Source organism: Scatophagus argus, chromosome 8 (assembly GCF_020382885.2).
Source record: "Scatophagus argus isolate fScaArg1 chromosome 8, fScaArg1.pri, whole genome shotgun sequence".
NCBI lineage: Eukaryota > Metazoa > Chordata > Actinopteri > Scatophagidae > Scatophagus > Scatophagus argus.
Genome location: NC_058500.1, coordinates 8482472 through 8504182, shown reverse-complemented (window position 1 = coordinate 8504182; position 21711 = coordinate 8482472). Strand labels below are relative to the sequence as shown.

Here is a 21711-nt window from a genome sequence, read left to right as displayed (position 1 = left end):
TTGGAACTTAAGTCACATTTATTGATTTTTGCCAGTATGACTACCTTTACACAGACATACCACCCTCTCTACTGGAAAACAAACAAAACACTTTCATGGGATTAGTTCAGCAGTAATACATGAGACTTAATTCTTGTCTTTTCTTCTTTTTTATCTCTCAATATTGTTATTTTTTTTTAACACCCTGACAAAAGTTTTACATGTTTGTTTTCAATTCTGTGTAAAGGTCCCATGACTGAGAAACATGCATATGACATTTAGCCGTAATCAATATGCCACTAATCATAATGCACATTATTGATAAGAATACAGTACTGCATGACAATTCAAATAAATACCAACATACAGGTGAAGTCGTTATTTTTCATATAAAGATATCAAACTCTCATTATGGATCAATACTGAAACACAATATGACAATATAAAGTTTGCACAGCTAAATTTATTATCACAATGCTATCGCTTCCAGCAAACAGAAAACTTTTATTTTTATTTTTTTTTAAATGTAAAACAGTATCTGAATTGCACTTTTATTTTGTAGCTTCTCATCCATATTGGTAACTTTTAACGCCTCAACAAACAAGCATTGGCTATGATGGCACTATTCAAGCTTGTTGATGCTTATTTTGTTTTCTGTTTCCTGAAAACACAATGCTCAAAGATGATGTAAAAAAAAAACAAAAAAGATTCAAGAATAAAAAAAAAAACAAAACTCAGATTGGACAAAGAGAAACATAAAATGCGCTCTCTGCACATTTTTCAACAATACTATTGATATCACATTACCTTCACCAAACAATGTTAGAGATACGTTGATGTTTCCAATGGTACACTGATCCACTCCAGCACATAAACAGATGCTTGGAGCATTTTGTTCAATAACAGGAGGCCAAAGGGATCTCTTTTGGTTCCCAAAGTTTGATAAAAAAAAACAACCTTTTCTTAATACCCCTGAATTTATTGAGTGGATCACTGACCTGCAGAATTCAATACAATTTCAGTTTTACTGAGCTAATTTCAAAACTATCTTCTCATTCATGCAGACAGGGGAAAATACCCTTTGCACTTATTGCTGCTCACAGTCATTTTGAACCCAAAGTCCTCACCTATAAAAACAGAAAACATAAAATACTAGGCTAAGATTCTCCCTTGAAACAATGAAAGGCACTACTGGTCAAAAACGAAGAGCTAAGCAAACCAAAAAACAAAACCCCGGCACTCGTGTTGAGAGCCATGGCCCGAACTACGTCTTCCTCAGTGACGGCTTGCCTTATTTCCGAGTCTTGATCCTTTTCAATCTAAACGGTGTACCAAGATTTGGCACGATAAACAAAGAGAGAATGAAACAATTCCAATTTGGAATTTAATTATCGCACTTGCAGAGAATTCTGAAAGTCAGTGATCCCGTTTCCGTTGAACGCCCTCGGTAAGAAGCTAGGAAAAGCATATCGCATCACTCAAAATTTTCCCAAAACACAACTTACCTATTCGAGTCAGAGCGTTGTCAAGTGTCATCGTGTTATTTTGAACTATTCCTAGGAATAATAAATACATGAAAAAAACCCCAGAATTTGATCACCCTGGATTTTTTTGTATAGAACATGGCAGTAGAACAAACATAAAAGAAAACCGACAGCATAACATATGATGTAACAAAGCAATTTGAAAAGGATTACTTGATGGATAAAATCTTGAGGATAAAGTCGTAATAGTAGGTTTGTGGAGCCTTTACTGGAGTAAATAGTTTATATAAGTTCAGAAGATTCAAGAGGACGTATTATCCTATAGTCTTATAACCTATACCGATTTACTCACAAACCATAGTACTACTACGCTTTCCTAAAGGTTAATAATAGTCTGTTATAATTCTATATAATGAAAGTGCACGGATTAACAAAAACAACAAACTAAAACCAAACAAAAAGAAGAAACCAGACACAATAGCTTGCTGACTTACATTGAGAAACAACCCCACGTCCCCTCGCTTATCGTTGGAAGGTTGGATTGGCCAATCAAAACTCTGGTCAGAATTTCCATCAGTTCATTGGACTGGTGAGAAATTGGCTTCAAGCAGCAACACGCAAATATGAGTGTCATTCTGACACACATCACATTTTTGAAGAAGTAAGAAGGCCGTAGGACAGTTGATATGACTGGAAATCAGTGTTTTCAATTAGCATTTTGTTTTATAGTTTTGTCTTCAAGTTCAAATGGCCTATTAGCGCTAACTCTTTTCAGCGAACTCAATCAGCCGTGAGAATGGACCTTGTGTTGGTACTTCGTCATCCGCGCAGAACTACCGTAATTACTGCAAAATGGAGAAACAAACAAATGATCAGCATTAGCATTTTGTTTTGTCAATTCAGAGCGACTGTTAACATGGTCAGCAGCTGATTCCACACAGACAAAGCAGGCGGAGGCTGTAGTTAGTCAAAGCAATAGAAGCCGTGTTAGGAGCCCCGAGGCAGCTGATGTCATGTCAGGAGCTTCTCTGTCATATCGACATTGTCAGTATGTCTCCGAGGAGCTGATGTGAAAGCACGTAAAGCACATTCACCACAAATTATCTTGCGGGTGCAGTTAGGAAGCCAATGACTCACGAGTACCGTGACCTTTCATCGGAGTTGGAGCCACATCCCACCACCCAGGTCAGAGGAGAGGGCTGTTTCTCATGTGCCATGCAAGTTAATGAAAAATGGGTCATGTTTTTGACATGCAGGCTTACTATAAATCAGAAGCTAGATGCACCATTTGTAATAAAAACTTAAAGGTGAAGTGGGAGGAGCCTGCAAGCAGAGGTAGGAGGAGCTTTTTAGGTGGCATGCTGTTATGACACCAGACAAGCCAGACATTGATCTCAAACTAGATGGAGCAAAGTGGGAATTCATTGAGGGGCCTCTAGTCACAATCACATCCTGGATGCTTATCTACTGCTCAGTGATTCCACAGAGCCTGTACAAGGGGAAGGGTTAGGGGTTCAGCTAATTTGGAATCAATGTCCTCTGGTTGACTGAGCAACCAGTCTTCAGTTTTTCAGTTGTTGTTTTGTTTTTTGTTTTTTTTTTAATTTTTCCTCCCAAAATTAACCGGGGGTTTCTCCCTCAGGAAACCCCTGCACTCATTTCTCTCCACAGTACCAGAGTCAGCTCTCAGGCCAGACATCTGGATTTCTTCACCAGCATGTCTGGCTTTCTTAACTCCTCTCTCAGGAGCTGGTTTACAACATGAGTAGTTCTCCCTCCTCTACTCCCCAAACTTTCTCTCAGTCAGCGCAAAGTGATAGAAACAGAATACATCACATTTGTAAGTTAAGTGAATCTTCAAACTTAAGAGTGACTGACCTCAAAGGAGGTTGCTTTTTTTTTTTCTTCTTTTTCCCTAATGTGTACGATAGCCTTGTCTCCATGCAGAGTGCTGTGGCTTATGGATGCACACTCAAGCAGGGTTGAGTGCCAACTTGCTCTGTTTTCAGTGGAATAATTTGACTCCCCTCTTGAGACTTGAGAGGAAAAAATACTGTAGTAGGATCCTGCAAGATTATAACCTGAAAATGATCGTATTAGGAATACAGTTTAATATATATAGCTTAGCAGAAATAGAATCATTTGATAAACCTTGCAGGGTTTCCTCACATCAACCCTGCTTTTAGCATCATAAAGCTAATGTGTCTATGATCCACAAGCAGTACATGGATTTATTAAACACAAGCCCCACTGCTATTTTTTCCTATTTGCGTAATGCTAGCTTGCAACGGGTTAAAGCTATTGTGGATACTAAAACAGTACGTTTCTTTGTCCTCACACATCATAAAACCAAAGAAAACAAAAGAAATGAGGGACCCTCCATTTGCAAAAGTTAAAAACAGAACACCAACATGGAAGAACCTTCATTTGCACGCTCATAAACACACACACACAGGCAAATATCAGGAACACGACGTACGTGAGGACGTTACCTGACAAAAATATTCTGAGGGCAATTTTCCCCAAATTTCCTCATTCTAGTTAAAGGGTGAGTGGTGATGCTGGGGGAGCAAGCTGCTGACAATCTAAAAAAAGAGAAGGTCATTATGGCCACCGAGTGACAAGACACAAGATTAGAGACATGAGGAAAGGGTTTTCAGCCACATAACCACACAGTAATTACTTGAGAAGTCTGAGCAGTCTCCCAGAAATAGAGAGGGGGGAGGCAGGGGATGCGGGAGAGAAGGAAAAGAACGATGACAGCTCAAGTTGAGACACAAGGACAGGGCTTTACATCAACAGATAAATATATCAAGTGTTTCGACAGGCACTTTTGCCGAGTGGTCGGTTGGTTTCATTTGCAGATTTGTTATCCACATGTGGACGTCTTTTTGATTTGTGCTCTTCTATGATTTGCTCCATATTTAAAAAATCATCTTTGATCAAAACTATATTGTATCTCTGTTCACAGTAACCATTATATCCATTTTAACAGAAGTAGGAACCTGAGGCACCTATGCTGAAGTGCACTTAATTTGGGTGCGAAGATCGATTTGTCAAACTTTCTTTCTCTCCTATTATATATGGCTCTGAAAGAATCCATCGCAACGTAATGGGTCACATGGAATAGCCCTCCTGTATTTCACCAGACACCAAAAAAACTCCCCTTTTTGCAATGTAGAGCCCTGTAATACATGAGTTTGTCTCGTACCACACACCTGACAACGGAAAAACAGTTAAAAAGCTAATAAGCATTTTCAGCTGCAAAGCCATGCGATTCTACTGACCCTACAGTATTGGTGTTCTAGCATCACAGCTTTAAAATGATCCTGAAATAAACACCTGTGGTCACAGGTGCTCCTTTTCTGCCCAAACAAGTTTGTCATCAAATCAGCAGCCAGTCAATTTGTGAATTTCTGTGTAGAATCATACTGTGCCTCCCCAGCAAGACAGCAGACAAATTGCATATTTTAGTTCCCTTGTCTTCAAGTTCCTCTTCTTATTAGACAGTGGGCTGCTGGACAAGGGTCAGTCCTGGGGGAACCAGGATGCAGAAGGGGGCTTTTTAAAGGAGCACCAATGCCGACAGACGAGCAGAAGATGCCATATTAATTCACAACACCGTCAGATTGACATCCTTTTGACAAGTCCACACCCCAGAATGTGTTATTCTTACTCATGGGGACGGAACAAAAGAGCACAAAAGCTGCCACCTTTTACATCATACGTACAGCACCATAACAGCGGAAAGAATAGACACTCCATAATATCCATAAAACCCCAAACATAACCGGGGTCCTATAATCCACATGCCATATATGTCTACTACAGTCCAAGTACTGTACATACATCTGCATTCCCCTAAGCGTTTACACTAGCACACACGAGCAGCTGGTTAGTAACACAGCAGTCCCTAGAGGAGCGCAGGCTGGCCAGGCAGCTAAGCGAGCAAGTGGGGCTCTTTAACACTAAGGCAGGGAGGGTTTGGCCCGTGGGCCCCCTCCCCTCTGTACACAGCAGTCCCTTGAAGACTTCTCAGCCGTCTCAGTCGCAGTAGATCTTGTACTTCTCACTGCAAAAGACCACGGGGCCTCCCAGAATGCCATTGGGCGCTGTATTGTTGTGCTCTGGTCGGCCAGAGCAGGTGAGACTCTGACTTACGTGGGTGTTGTTGGCGGTGCCACTGGCGGCCTTGCTGCGGGTCTTGGCCCGGCCAGAGTTGCCTCCCCGGCGGGTTTGCTCGTGATCAAACTCCAGGTCTTCCAGACGCTGCGTCAGGGCCAGTTTCTGCTGGATAGCCATCCGCAGCAGGGAGTTGAGGGTCTTTTTCTCATCCTCTGCTGCTGCCAGCTGCCTCTGCATCGCATCCAGCTGAGTGACATACTCGTCACAACTGCAAGAGTAACAGACAGAGAAGAAAAACTGTAAAATCAGACACATATTTGTTTATTTCAAGCTGGAAAGAATTTTTTTTACCCCACGAACATATTACATTATCAAACCACAAGGGGGCACAATAATATACCAAACAGCCTTTGCCTCAATGGACCAAATAAATCAGTTGGCTTTTTCTCATGTTTACCATTGCAAAACTGCGTACATGATATGTATACCTGAGCTGAAGCTTGGAGATACTGACATCATATGTCAAAGACTAAAACAACTGAAGCTGAGGCACTTTGATCATGACTTTTTCCTTGGTTACAGTGTTTTTGAATACCACCAGGTGGAGCCATTGCTCCTCACAGTTACAGACTTGATAAATGTGCAGAGTCCCTTCATTACTAATCATTTTATCAGCTACTTCTGTCCTGTAAAGCAAACTCCACCAACTTAAGCGTTCTCAGCTCAGATGAAATTACTCAATAATTTCATCTGTCCACAGCACTTGGCAATGCATTTCCTAACCAGATACTGTGGCATTGTAACCTCCATCCTGCCCTCCCTGAAAAATTAATTCCATGTGTGGTTTTGGGTTTATACAGTTACCGCTACAAGGTAAGATTACAGTTTATGAACAGGTAAGACATCTGAGCGTAGCTTACGTAATGAATAATATGAGGAGTGTTTGTGCGGTGGAAGTTAAGAATAGATCACATAAACAAAGGATGAAAGCATTAACCTAGGGGTTGCTGAGAAGATCCTCTGTGCGTCACCTGAGGAACAGGCTGAGGAGGGGAGTCAGAAATACAAAGATGGGGAAGAGTGGAATATGGTTCATGGTTCTGAGGTGTGGCTGTTCAAATCTAATCTCCACTTTTTCCAGAAGGAGCAGGAGTGATAATGTATCACTTCCATCTTCTAAGAGGACTGTCTCCCTGCTGCTCGATATCACTGGGTGCAGCACTGCGACATCATCGCCTGTTTCCCTGTGTCCATGCGTCTAATGCAGGACAGGTATAAAAACTGGGTCAGCCGAAGGGATTTTGAGGTGGAGGTTTATATCTCCACTCTCCATCTGCTCTCGTTGTGCAAGCCTTTCATTTTCATGTTTTCCCTCCTTCGCCAACCTCCCCCATCATTACCTTGCTCTCTCATTCATCTCTTTTTCAATCATGTCCTTCTTCCAGGCTCTTATCGTGCCTCTCAAGCCCTCTTTCCCCTGCACTGCTACCTTGCTGACATTGCTGTCTGTCCGTCTGCATGCACCAGTCACTTTCTCTCTCCCCATCTCGGTCATCCCTACTTTCTGTGTTGCTGACTAAACAATCTGAGTGACATTCACGTACGTGTCTTTATGAAGGGAGGGGCTGGCTATGTTAGTCAGCAGCACCTCATCCTCCAGCACCCTCACTCTACTCACTTTTCTGTGCCTGGTTTTTAATTGTTTACTTTCTCTTGGAAAGTATCAACTTGTGGTGACACTTGACACACACTTTTAGACTTACAAAGACCACAGACCACAAGAATGCAAAAACAAATTTATGTCATACCATCTGCTGTATTCCAATGTCTGCAAGATATAACTTTTCTTTGTCATTTTTAGATACGATTGCAGAAAGTCTGCCAGTATGATGATTGGTGACCCGTTTCCAATGAAAACAAACTTGTTTTGATTATTTTTTGGACTCAAGCGTTATTTTGTGATAGCTGCTCTGGCTTTTAGAAGTTGCAGTATTTTGAATTGTCAAAACCCTCCTGCAAATTCTTTTTCTTGAAGACAAAATCTGAGACAAAAAAAAAAAAGCCAGTAACCATAGATGTTTTTGCTGTGTGTGGTGCTGCACGTGGTTGTGCGCCACATGAACTCTGGCCTTGTCAGACCACCATACAAACATAAACCATAATACCCCCCCCGTGTATGCAGTTTGATTCCCAGTGGGACACACACCCAGACAATAGGGATCAGCTCTGCTTCATTAAACCCAGTATGAGATGGCGAGATGACCTGGGACGGAGGAGGGGATGGGGGCTGCTCCGTCTTCTTCAGACGGATCAGCTGCTCTCCTATCGGGGGGGGGGGGCGTGCATTTTCCCGGGAAAAAACAGAGGAGTCTATTCTAGGGACTAGAGGGATACAATAGGAGCCTTTTTGGCCTGCTGATGGGATGTGGTAGCACAATAGCTGAGGGGGGCTGGGAGACAACTGCTGGCCTTTTGAGGATGAACAGTCATCATATTCACATCAGTAACAAACAACCACTTTGTCCGCATCTTGCTGTGATTATTAACAGTGACCAATGTCATTTACAACTGCATAAGGAAAGCTCAACTAGTGCAACATCCATGTCAACGTGGTTCACAATCAATAACGCCTTTAGAGCACAGAAACTCAACGACATCCTCAGCTGTGTCTGCGGCTTGATTGGTTACGGTGAGATGGATGGATCAGAGAGAGTGCAGGGAGGGGGAGGTAAGAACAGAATGAAAGAAAGAAAGATGGAAAGGGAATACAATCAACAACGGAACAGCAGGATGATTGAGGGTATAGGCCTGAGGAGAAAATGAAATGCAACTCAGGCTAATGGTTCGACTGTTAATCAGTATGAGCATGAGTTGAGAGCATGTCGAGGCATGTCTTAGGAATGTTGGAGGCAGGAGCTTAGTGTTAACATGACACCAGACACCGCAGCTGGAGGGGCACACACATACAGAAACAAAAAGGCGAACACGTACAGACGCTCGAAAAACATTCAACCCTGCGCTTCTCATGAAATTCTCACAGAACCAAGTACACTTCACAAAACTCAAGTAATCTATGGGAGGCAAGACTGCAGCGCAAGATCACACAAAGGAACCCACGAAAACATAAACATTCTTTCAGTTCCACTCCTTTTGTCCACAAGACCACACATTTGTATCTGAGAGTTTTCCAGCACCTCAGAAAGAGTTTCTGATCTGATTACCATGAAAAGAAAAAAAAGATTGTCAAATTAGGCTCCTGTAGTGGGCTTTAACTGAAAGCCTGCCCCCTTCCTCTCTTTCCTTTCCAGATGACTAGAGAACCGGGTGTTTGGCGGTGAGGAAGGACGGATGGGGGGACAGGAATACAAAGGGGGGGAGTGTGGGAAACCTTGCATAGACGAGTCCCTCAGCCTCTCAAAGAGTCCCCTGACCCAACTCTGTGCTGTATAGGATAGAATTTACATACCAATACGTGATTCCCATAAACAGACAGAATGTAATTCATGCATAGGCACCAGAACAGTGACAGAAAACTGGGGTTGGAGTCTCAAGAACATCATCATCATCAGGGGAGGTGATTTGTGCACAAGGAGACAAACACGTGTGTTGACACAAACGGTAAACAGCAAGCTGTGATGTGTTGTCGGTATTTTAAGCCTCTCCAGCGAAAGAGGCTTAAAGATACTTCATAGTGCTTCCACACAGCAAAGAAGATCTAACACCTTCCCTTCACTGCAGTTCACAATGACGAGTGACAGAACTCATGCACCCCTAAGGAGCAAAAATAATATCATTACTAGGAGCAAGCTCTGGTTTTTGCTTAGCTCAGGTTTCCTTGAGTTCAAACAGTTCAGCATTATACCCTCTAACTCTATGGCTCTGCAGTGCACCAAAAACCCATGACAACACATACCTACATTTGCAGACAGGAGTTTTCCTCCTTTTACTAATTGATAAGATGCTGCAGGTATATGGAGTTACTTCATTGCACTTCAGGGATAGGTATTGAATTACTTGGATGAGTGGATGACTGAGCTGTCCACATTCCCTGCAGCCTCTGCAACCTACGCTCTATAATGCTGCCTATCCGCACCCTCCTCCTCCTCTACCTCCGCTCTTTCTGCAATGTTTGAGCTTGGTTGTGGACTGAGGAGGAGCCTTAAATGCAGAAGGAATGACTGTGAGTTGATATTGAAGGGACAAGTAGGCATCAAATTCATGGAGAGAAAAAGCAACTCAAAAAGTGAGTAACACATCACTAGCACCGTCACTATAATCACATCTAAAAATGTGTATGAGTGCCCATACAGGTGAATTACCTTTTTCACTATGATGCATGCACGTGAACACACACACACACACCCACCCACCCACAACAAAACAAACAACCCAGCAGTGAGTGAGTGGTGAATGTGTAATCCAGGCCAAGATGAGGTGGGATTATGCACAGAACCTTTGACCGGCTTGTCTTCAGAATCAGAAAAGATTAGCGAGTGTGTCAGCCCATATGACATACGAGCGCGCGCACACACACACACATACACACACACTTACCACTGGACCAAAAACACTGCTTAAGTGACATAGTTAAATGATACCCAGCTTAAATACAGCACCTTCTGTTCTATAGCGAGTATCAATGTATCCCTTCCTGACCATGATTCTCGAAAACAAACAATATCCTCCTTAAACATGTCACGTTACAATAACACCACAAAGCCAACATGTGGTGGACACGGATTACAATATGATGATAATCTTGTTTTAAGCTTACCTGGTTATATTGTGTATGGGTGCATATGCAATAGTTTTAAGAATAATACAAAGACTGCTTATGTGACACTTTCCTGCAAGAATGGGGTAAACATTTTTTTAGGTTAGATAATTGTGTTTGTGTCCGAGTCTCGGAGACCAGGGTGATTGTAACATATTTTTCAGGGATGTCCACTAAACAGGAGGTGGTGTGTTTTTTACCGTGTGGCGAACATGGCTCGGAGAGAGGAAAAGGTGGCAGCGTCTTCCTTCAGGGCTTTCAGCTCATTCCTCAGTTTCATCATGGTCTCGGTCACCATGGCCTTTTCGTTCTCGTACTTGCTCTTCAGATTGGCCAGAGCAACTTCAGCTGTCTGTGGGTGAACGAGAAGAACAAAAGGGTCATAGCAGCAGGAAGGCGTCGGGGGTGTATTTCCTGTCACAAGAAGGCTGTTAATGTGGACCATATGACCTATTTTTTTCTGCTTTTCAAGTCATGAAGGTAGCCCAGTAGCCTGTAGTTACTATTGTTAGCTGCTGGTTTAAAACCCATATGTGGTGGTTTATAGGCTTTCATGTCTGTGCTCTAATGGTCGTAGAGTTTCCACACAAATAAAGGGGTGCCAGAGCAACTGTATACACACTACATCTCTTGGTTATGGTTCGATGTGCTTTGGGGGACTGTTCTCCCATGTAAACCAAACAGATACTCTGGACAGCTGGCATGATAAAGCTGCCGTCTCCACCAGTGTTTGTTATAGATCTTGTCTGCAATGCATTTGCTGCAACAGCTGAATAGACCTGAAATAGCTGAGACCCTCTTCTTCTGTTTCTGCCTTTCAAGGAAAAGTGACAAATGTTTTGGGCATGATACCCAATTAGTTAAACACTTTGAGTGTGTAAAGGCTAAAACTGATAAACCAACCTGCTTGTTGGCCTTGAGGACAGTCCTCAGGGTTGCAATCTGTTCCCTCTTTGTGCTGAGCAGAGATTTCAGTTTGAGGATCTCCTCCATGCAGGCTTCCTTGTCCTTGTCGGCCACAGTGCCGAGCTCCAGAGAGGCCACCCTCTGCCGTGACAACTCTGTGGTGCGGTCAACAGCCAGCTGCAGGTGCTTGATCTGGTCTCTGATAATCGCCACCAGATTGTAGATGTTCATGGGCTCGCGGCGGTGGTCAGACACAGGAGAAGGCAGAGAAGAGACAGGCGAAGGGGTTCCGTCGCTTACGTCGGCCTTACCAGGCTCAGGGAAGAGGCCCTTGGTGAGCAAAATGGGAGAGCGACGGCCACGGCCTTCTGGGCTGCTCCGACCTCCCTTACCCTCCTTGTAGAAGTCAAGCATGACGCGGTTGGGTGTTTCATTGTTGCACATGCAGACGTGGTTGTAGAGAGTAGCCAGTTCCTCACTGAAGGTGACCAGCTCATCCTGTGCCACACTCAGGCTGCCCTGAGACTCGCCCGCCACGTCACTCAACTGAGGACACAGAGACAAAACATGTTAGGTGTTTTTCTAAAAAAAACAAAATCAATCATTTATCAGAATGTCAGTATAAAGAGCGCCATCTCACCTTGCGCAGCTCCTTCTCTAGCTTAGTCTTCTCTTCTCTCTCTGTCTGACTCGTCTTCTCCAGAGTTGCCAGCTTCTCTCCCAGCGTAGACACGTCATTCTCCAGACGGGCGCGTTCGTCTTCGTAACGTGACTGACAGGCCTGGTACTCCGCCTTCAGAGTCTTCAGTTCTTCCTTCAGCTCTCCTGCCTCAGACACAGCCACCTAGCAAAGATCAAAGGTTGAGAATACATGAAAGCTGAGTACAAACAAAGACGATATGTACAGTGACATGTTTATTTTGGCCTATCTACTCTAAAATACAAGAGGACCGGTACCTTGTATTTGCACTCCAGAATCTCAGGTCCATTGATGTCCACTTCGTAGTAGTCTCCATCTTCATGGCTGTCACGTTCCTTCTCGTTGTCCAAGGCAGACTGGCGTTCTTTGCTGGCCTGGAGCTTGCGGATAGCGTTAAGGTTCTCCGTAAGGCGGTTGACTTTCTCTTGATGCTCTGACAGAGCACCGTTAGCCTGCTCTAGCTGCTTCTGGGAGTCCTGCAGGGTGGACAGCAGGTTGACCTTCTCACGCTCCATCTGACAGAAGAGGCAGTGACAAAAAAAAAAGCAGTAAGATGTGAGGTCACCACTCTGTGTACCTGTAATGACAGTATAGCACGCTCTTCTTGGCTTACTGCTCACCTTCAATTTCACATTTTAATTTCCTGATGATGTGAATGATTCTTTCTTTGGGTTCATATTAAAATCAGTAGATTATCTGTCATGTGGTAACTCGACCCACTATCAGACTTGTGTTGCCAAGGTATGTGAGGCTCATTGCCAAGAAGCCCAGCATCAGAGCCAGAATAACCTTGACAGTCTGCTAAACTGGGTTTAGCTCAGTGCTGGCAGAGACCCCTGGACAGGTCATCTTACACATACACACACAGTTGTGCTGATATAGAGACTGAACTGCGTCAGAAGCTGTCTGACACTGTAAATAATATGAAAGCTTCAGGGTCCAGCTCAGCTGCATATATTTTTTTTAATAGTGAGAATATACTGATGATGATTCATTTCAAAACAAGATGTCTTGTCATAAAGAGAACTCTAGTCGACATAAAATAAATGATAAAAAATAAAATAAAAGTGTGAAAAAGGATGATGAACGGATGGATTTCACATAACAGAAAAACTGGATATGATTTAAATAAATCAATGCTGATACTAAGGCTCTCTCATATTTACATATTTAGAACATTGCTTGGATTTGCAAGAGGTCTTGTGGGCAGCTAACACACCATTCTTCTGCAGAATATATACTGGATGTTGGTATAGATTGCCAGAGTGATATCCAAGGAGCGGATGTCTAGGATTGATCCCTGAGTGCCTAATCAATAGAATGAGGTAAGGTAAGAGGGCAACAGACTCTAGGCTAGGCTAAGTAAGTAAAGGAAGCTTTTTGTTTCCACTGCTCTGATTCCTCCCTGGAATTTGTGGAATGACTTGGCAGGACGACACGCTGCTGGGTCACAGCCCGCCAGATTCACCATAGTGCTCAGGTTAAGAACTAGAATGGTACCTATAGGAGACTAGTATAGACTTCTAGTTCGTACATTAATCCAGCAATTGTGTTCATGTTTGACAAAGGAGAAAAAAAATAAAACTGTTAATCCCTTGAATCTAAAACAATTATTATCCACAGCTCCCAGGTACTTTCTGGTAACCATGGCACCCAGTCAGGCGTGGCGTTGGGACTCATGGGGTGATGAAAAAGCAGATAGCAGGTCCACTGGTGCCACCACCCGCTGCCTCGCGGCCCAGTGGAGCCTGAAGGGTGTGTGAGTTTCCCTGGATTAACTTTGCTACAACAGGATATAAATCCCTGTGGCAGCCTGGGTCAACACAATATTTATACGGCATGACAAATCAAATTTACACAAAAAAAATAAGGAGTCGTCAAGGTGCTTTGTTTCTTTTCACTGTCATTATCCTGCTATCAACCCTGTCTTCACTGAACACAAATAAAATGAACTATTCATATACATCCCAGCCTGTAAAAGCCACAAATACAAATCAGTATATCGACTGTTACCTGTCTGTAGCAGGGGTCAGTGATATGTCTGCTATGGACCGTGTTTTCAATTGTCCATGCTGGGGAGGAACAAACCTGCATCAGCTGCTGCTTGAGCTTCTGGATCTCTGAGATGTTAAGTTCGCTGAGCAGGTCGTCCACGAGGCTGGGTGCAGGATGAAACAGCTCTTCGTTCTTCGGTGTGGACACACAGTTGTCATAGGTGATGGCGTTGGCCAGTTTGGTGAAGCCATTCTCATATCCATGGAGGGCTTCATCGTTGTTAGGTTCGGTGGCCGCATCATCACTGAACTTGAGACCATCCAGAGAAATGCTAAGAGGGCTGGGATAAAAAGGTGGACACGGTGTGTCATTTAATGCTCTTTGCATGCTGAAGCCTCTGAGCATCTTGCCTGCGTGTGGATTTTGTTTTTGTTTGTTTCTTTTTACCTGTGATACAGAGTGTCTCCTATGCTCATGTAGTGGGAGAGTTCTTTCCTCAGGGAAGCTTTCAGCTCACGCTCAGTCTTGATGGTCTCCAGGGCCTCACCGAGCTGACGCTCAGCGATCTCTTTCAGTCGGATGGCATCCTCCAGTTGGCTGTTGAGGAACTGAGTGTCCTCCTCCAGACGACGGATCTCATGCTTCAAACCCTCAAACTCCACCTGAGCAAGGGAGGAGGAGGGGGAAAACTTTAAATGATTCTGGATTCACAGAGAAAATCAATCCAACTTTATGCAGCTCCATTGGAAATGGACTCTCAGATTGGTTCATGTGTGGCAAACAAGCTGGATCAAAAAGATTATTCAAGATAATGTTAATCAAGAACATATCAATTTAATTTCTCTTTATAATTAACTTTAAGTTAATTGGATTTGAGATTTATTTTTATAAAGGCTGTCTTGAAGGTAGGAGCTTTAGTTTATTTCGTGCCCTCTGTTGAAGATTGAAAACATGATCCAAGATGACAAGCGCCAATGGAGAGAATTAACAGCTCAAGCATAAAAGCCAGCATTAAATGGAAATATCCTACTTAGAAATTCAGCTGTTTTATGTTTGCAGATGGGCAAAGGGGGATTTTTTTTTTCATTTCACTCATTACACTAAACCCAGGAAGTGTGTTTTCTACTACGAAGTGTTAAAATCTCTGCCCTGAAGAATGATAGCTGTTACAGAGTCTCACTTCTACATCCAGATGGCAGCTCAAGGCATTTGAAACGAACAAATGCAGCTGCTTGTCTCTTGACTGTATCGGGGGATGTTTGCATTGTCGTAATTAAATCTGAATATTAATGCAAACATGCTTCTTTTGGCATTCTAATCAGTACAAAAAGGAGACCGACCGAGAGCTGTTGCGTGGGAGGTGGTGGGCCTACAGGGCTACTGAGATGTATTAAGATAGTAGGAAGTACATGTGTGTTAAAAAAAAAAGAACTTGGCCCGAAACCACCAGTTTAATTAAGCCAGACTCAGAACAACGGATGACGATAACCAGCAGCCAAGGCAAATTAACTTTATTTGTTCTCATTTTGAGACTACAACCAAACCAATCTCAGCCTTTGCATGACTGAAACATTTGGCAGCACGGGTTCTTCCTCACCTGACTCTGTTTGAGCACGGAAACCTGCTTCTGCAGCGAGATGTTCTCCTCCTCCAGTTCAGTGTAGTCCTGCAGCAGTCGAGCCTCGAGGAACTTGTACTCCTTGATGTCGTCACGGAGCTGATTCCTCTGGAGCTCCACCATCTGGCTGTTCTGTAGGGCCATAGGCAGAAGGTAGAGGGAGATGAGGAAGAGCTGTCAGTGACCAGTATTTCAATCTTGTTTGACTGAGTGTAGGAGAGATGGCAATTGATTGGATATTGCTGCTTTAGCGTAACTGTTTGTGTCACGTTAGCTCTTTAACACTCTAAATCTTGCTAGATAAGAAAGGGTTCCCATCTGTCCAAACCCCTCGTGTGTGTTCAGTGTGTGTGTACCTGTTCGTGTTTGAGAGGGAGCTGGCAGGTGCCTTTTCAGGCAGTGGGCCACAAGTGTGCCTGCCTCTGATGGCTCCAAAGAGACTGAAGCCTACTTCTCTCTCTTAAGGAGATAGACATTCAATGGTAATGGTCTAATTTTCTTAAGAGGAGTTAATTTAGGTTTGGTTCTGTGTACAAGAAGGTACAAGGTCTAATCAGCACAATTGAAGAAGCTGCTGTTGAAATCAGAAATTGTGCAAAAACGTCCTGAATTTCTGTTGAAATTCAAAACGTAAAATTCCCACCACTTTCAATTGATTTGTGATAATATTTTGAGCATGTTTAAGTGAAGCAATGTGCTTCTACGGCTAATGCACAAAAATGTTAACATTGTGTTCACAAGCAGTTTTATACAAATTGGAACGAAGGTTTGAAATATACTACAAGTGCAGCTGGCTCTACGTGGCTGCTCAGGAAAGACATCATTAATTATATAAAAGGTTAGAGAGGTAGGCAGAGGAGACATGCCCTTCCCCCCACTTGGAGACACAAATTGAAAGCCAGAAGAATCTGATCAGCTCTACTGAGCCAGCTGTCCCCTACTACCTGTGCTGTTCAGCCGTCCTCTTCTTTCAAGGTTTGTCATTGCTCTCCCAACCCAGCAGACTGACTCCACCCAAAACATAAGAGCCCCACGGGACATTTGGGTGGGGGACTACTTGAGTAATAGATAAAAGCTCTGAAGTAATGGGATATACAATGAACAAGAGTGGGCCCTACATGTTTGTACATAATGTGTGAGAGAGACACTTGCAATAGAGCTCTGCATTCAGCACCATCTGAACTGACCTTGAATGTTCATATGTGCAAGTGAGCAAGCAACTTTTAGTTTGCGCAGTTGAAGGTAGTGTTGTGTGTGCTTGCATGGATTTGCTTCAATACACACACACACACACACACACACACACACACAGTTACCATGTGCAGAATGAGTACATATTACGTGTGCGGGACAGTAAGACAAGTCTCTGTCTCCAATATGGTCAGGATTTACAGGTGCGTGTTTGTGGCTGTGTATGTGTGTGTGTGGGTGTGATGCATGTGTTTCTCTCAGGAGAGCTGGCAGAGAAAACCTAATACCAGAGGGACAATTAGCCTCCCAATCTCTTGCCAGGTGGCCTATTTTTCTCACGCCGTCACCATGTGGCCGCATCATAAATCCCTGCTCTCGGATCATATCAATGACCACAGCAAGTCAATCCAGGCTTTCACTTTGCTGTAATATTTATTATTGAAATAGTGGGTTATAAGATGATCTGACGGTCTGAAGATCCTGGTTAGAAACACCTTTTAAAGAGCCAGAAGCCAATGGTTTGGTTCCATAGTGGTGTGCTCAGACAATTTCCCACACATGCTATTCATAATCAAGTACTCACATAATACATAGTAATAAAGCTTTAGTAATAAACAAGAATTAATGGTCCAAAATATACAGACAGATCTGACCTGCCTCCAACAAATAAACTAACTTTAATCCAAATTTGCTCACATATTTAGTTTACTAAGAGAGGAATTCATTGACAAAAAATTTGACTAAATCCCTCTGATGAAGAGTACATGCTCCTCATTTGCTCTGTATAATAATTAATCTCTCTGTGCAGAGTTGAGGCTGACGTTTGAAGGTGCATTAATATTCATCAGGGTTTTGCGCATGTCTAATGAGCGTGGGTGTTTGCTGTGTGAAAGTCCTGATGTTGCCTCGCTGCATAATGCATGAGCTTACAATACAGATCAGTCCTACCACTAAGCCTCTCGGTCTGACTTCTGAGAGAGAACCGAGTTAAAGCAAAAAATGAAAACAAGAGCTGGAATCTCGAAACCCGTTAATAGATTCAATAGCTTTGGAGTATCAAATGACATAAAGATAAGTATTTCATGAAGACCTTCGGCTTAATCATAACTGTTGGAGTGATGTGTTGTTTTCAACTCAAAGCTGTGCCAGCTGGTTGTTCAGGTCTTTTCCTGGTCAGGGATAAGTGCCTCAGCTGGAGGGTGAGTGCTGTTTGAATCCAGTGAATACAGGCCAGCAGTAAACCTGATTAAACTCCTCCTCCAATCTGATTACAATGCAGAGCAGGGCTTTGACCTTTCACCTGGCTTCCACATCCTCTGCTAACACTGAACCCCTAAGAGACTGAGGGCCAGGGGGTTACGCTGCCCTGCTGCCTGACAGAAGTTGATTTGAGTAAACTCATTAAGGTTTGCGGTGGCCATGTGCGTCCCTGCTATAAAATGTTAATAACATTTAATCATATGAAGAGCACAAGACTCTCCTGGGAATGTGACAAATTTTTTTTCCTATCTGTGTGTGGCTGGTTTGACACTGGAGTGTAGGGGGGCCTATGTGTGAATTCCTCCCCCCCAGCCTGCTGTCACTACAGGTGATGTCTGGACAGCTGCCTGAATACAACTACGCCACCCACATGCAGACAAATGTGTCACTTCCATGTAAAGGGGTACGGTAGTAAAAACACCAGGTCCAACAGCCTTACCAAAACCTGCAGGAGGATTAGGAGGACGAGTGCATGCATGTGTATATGCATGATAAAGCATATGAGTCTGGGTCACAGTGCTGCAAAATGTCACGCGAGCACACGTCTGTGGGTCAGAGCTGCTTCCAGCTGTACTGCATGAACTCTCTCACCTTCAACTCAGAAGCTTTCTTTTAACCATTAAAGTGCTTTTGACAGCATGGTGGGACTGAGCCTTCTTAAATCTCACTAAAGCTCTGGGTAATTTCTCAATGTGTTTGAGCTACTATAACCTCTACTTCTATGGGAAACATCTCTGTCATTTAGTAAGCCACGGTGGCAAAGTTTCAGGCTTAATACAACTGAAGATTAGGAATCTTTTAATGCTTTGTTAAAGGCTCCGCTCTGTTCTTAATAGCTACAGAGAAGCCAGCTTGCATTTCTGCAAAATCCATATTTGCTGGCTTCTTACGTCCTGGTTTTGGTTCCCTCGAAAGCTCTGCCCAGACTCCCAGATGGCACAAGACTGTACATAATAGCACAGACAGGCTACATAAATATATATATTTTTTATCATCTCTCTGCCTTTCTCTCTTGCACTCTCATTCCATTGACCTCCATTTCACTCTTCATTCTGCTCAATCTGCACTTCAGTAAAATGCACAAGCACTGGATTTTCTTTTCCTGAAAATACTATTTCTATTGAAATATTATTTCGACAAAGTGTAGAGTTCCCAGATCATATGACAACTGGAGGTCAATACTGCTTTTGTTTTTAAAGCCCCATTTCTCAGCTTCTGTTTCTAATACCACTGAGCTCCATTTTGCCATTTCACCAACACACTTACTACTCTCATTTTTCCAACCCCCACCTCCACTCTCTATTGCAAGTGTGTCACTGTGCTTTTAGAGGCCATGTATCAGTCACAGTTGAGTTGCTTCCTCATACTGAGCTTCAGTTCCATCACAGATAGTTATAAGATAAATAAAAAAAAAGACGGGCACAACCATGTTTGCTTCTGCCTGAAGATCTCTAGAGATAATGTGCTCAAAGGAACACTTTCAGACTTCAATGAGCTGATGAGGAAAAAAAAAAAGCTTCATGTCCTGTAGGCTCTACAGAACGTCAAGGTCATGTCAGCCCGAGTTTAACTCTACCAAGCCCAGCACATCCCAGGATTACCTTCTGGAGAGATGAGAAATGAACTGCACATGTAGTATAGCTCAGCGCCCCCCGGTATAGCTTTAGACAGAGCAAAGGATAATGACGCTCAGGGGCCTATAGCTGCTGTCAGAGTCAAAATGGGGGTGAAAGCAGATATGCTTTCATCTTCCCTTTTCGCTGCAAGCAGTCGTTATTCTATTCTGCCTACCAAGTTTCCATTAGAGTGACAAAAAGAAAGAAAGAAAAAAACAGACAAGGTCACACTTCTCAATGTGACAATTAAAAACTAAAAAGAGGACAGGACCTTGTGAGTGCATGGCTGATGGTACTTTGTGTGGCTGGTGAAAAGCCCAAAGGGTGAAAGTGTGCTTGCATGCACTTAACAGTGAATTAGTGATTTTGAGGTCGTTTGGATGATTGTGGAGAAATGTGCACAAGCACGTTTGTGCCCATTAGTCTAAGTGAATGTGAAGGTCTGCTTGTTTGTGTGTTGTTGATTTATTAGAACCCACTGATCAGGCAGAGAAAAACTCTTTGTGTTGTGAGCCGGGGCTTTAAATCAAGAGCAACACACTTTCAGAGCATCCTTAAGCATGTCACCAAAAATGCAAACATTATTAGGCATCACTGTCAAATCTTCTAAATGTATTCTGGAGACTCACCCCTTTTAAGAGCTAAAAATACCCATCCATCTGTGAAGCATGTGGCTCAAGACAGTAAGTTGAAGTGGAAGCAAGATTAAGTGATGTGTCAGATAACAGAAATAACATGTGGAGGCTGTAGAGTAGGTGGTAGGTCACTTTGATAGTAGTAGCAATGATAGGTGAAAAAATTAAAAATAAAAATCAGAATCAACTAATTTGTCTCTTAACTCATTATATCCCCTTGTCCTCCCAGGTAGTGTCTTTACTCTCCTCTTCAACCAACTAGCACAGGACGGGAGGTGGTCTGTGGCAGTCAACGTCAACACCTCAGAGCCCTGCAGGAGTCTTATTACCCTCACGTCTGATGATAATAACAACAGAGAGCAAAGCCAGGTCCTGCTCAAGGTTTCTTCCTGTTAAAAGGGAGTTTTTTCTTGCCACTGTCTGCTTCAGGCTCTGGGTTTCCCTAAAGCACATAGAGACAATTTTGATTGTAAAAGGTGCTATAAATAAAATTGAATTGAATTGAATTTAAAAGAGCAAACCTCCTTGGATCTTTTCATGTCTCAACTTTGACCTTCCAACAATCAAGCTAATGCTTCAGTACTGTTGTTTACAACTGAAATTCTGCTTGCATGTCCATCTGCTCCACTATTCTGCCACTGAAAACCTGCAGACTTGCCATCCAATTTCTTTTGATTGTAACAACAACAATGGCCCTCCTCTCAATGAGCTTAAACTTCTGCCCTCCTCCGACCTTTTAAACTCATCTCATCAGTGCAGACACCTCCCTCTCCCAATCCCCTGCTTCTCCATCAGGTGTTCAATTCAGTTGTTTAAAACAGCACTTCAAATTAATGTCCAATGGCTCCATCCACTGTTTCAATGAGGTGGAAAAACCAATCACTTTGAACATTTGAATGGCCTCCACTTTATGGCGATTGACAAAAAGCAACATAACCTACGTGTCTGTGAAGGAAAATGGTCTGAGGAGGTAAATTATTTCAGAATGACAGTGTGTCAGCACAGCATCCTCAGTGATGCAAATGTAGAAAGGAAACACAGCAAGCAATCATGTGGCAGTGCAGAGGTAGAAGCACATTACCTTTTGTGAGAGTTTGAATTGAAAGTAAAAGACTGATATACACTGAGAACATTTCTCAGTTATTTTTTCTTTCTTTTTTTATATCTTGGCTTTGCTTGATAATTTCTTAATAGGCAGGCAAAAGGAATCCCCACTCTGTGAGGATGATGGCAGCCATCACTGCAGGCACATTTCTTGCTAGACATGAGATTGAATTTAATGAAGTCATGCCTATTACAGTGCGCCTCCTCACAATGTTAGAGATTTAATCCTGTAGACTACCATGGCAGTAAAATTTGTCTTTTCTTTGCTTTGGGCCAACATTCATGTATTTGGCATGAGAGACTGCCTGGAAGGTTTAAACATGA

General features: G+C 43.0%; 1 protein-coding gene across 5 annotated transcripts in view; it reads right to left on the bottom strand.

Moving 5' to 3' along the window:
- LOC124062937 (protein bicaudal D homolog 2-like) overlaps nt 1-21711 on the bottom strand; it is a 42483-nt gene continuing 20772 nt past the window's right edge. The window contains exons 3-12 of one of the 5 annotated variants that reach the window (XM_046396051.1): nt 15561-15713; nt 14411-14625; nt 14057-14303; nt 12226-12483; nt 11909-12112; nt 11266-11814; nt 10563-10714; nt 5625-5856; nt 3956-4048; nt 1-2308 (exon numbers count right to left, since the gene is read on the bottom strand). In XM_046396051.1, coding sequence (XP_046252007.1) covers nt 4001-4048; nt 5625-5856; nt 10563-10714; nt 11266-11814; nt 11909-12112; nt 12226-12483; nt 14057-14303; nt 14411-14625; nt 15561-15713 — 2058 coding nt within the window. In that variant the 3' untranslated portion in view covers nt 1-2308; nt 3956-4000. Of the gene's footprint in view, nt 5857-10562; nt 10715-11265; nt 11815-11908; nt 12113-12225; nt 12484-14056; nt 14304-14410; nt 14626-15560; nt 15714-21711 lie in introns of all 5 variants that reach the window. The other 4 variants (XR_006844021.1, XM_046396050.1, XM_046396052.1 and 1 more) reach the window with 4 other exon arrangements.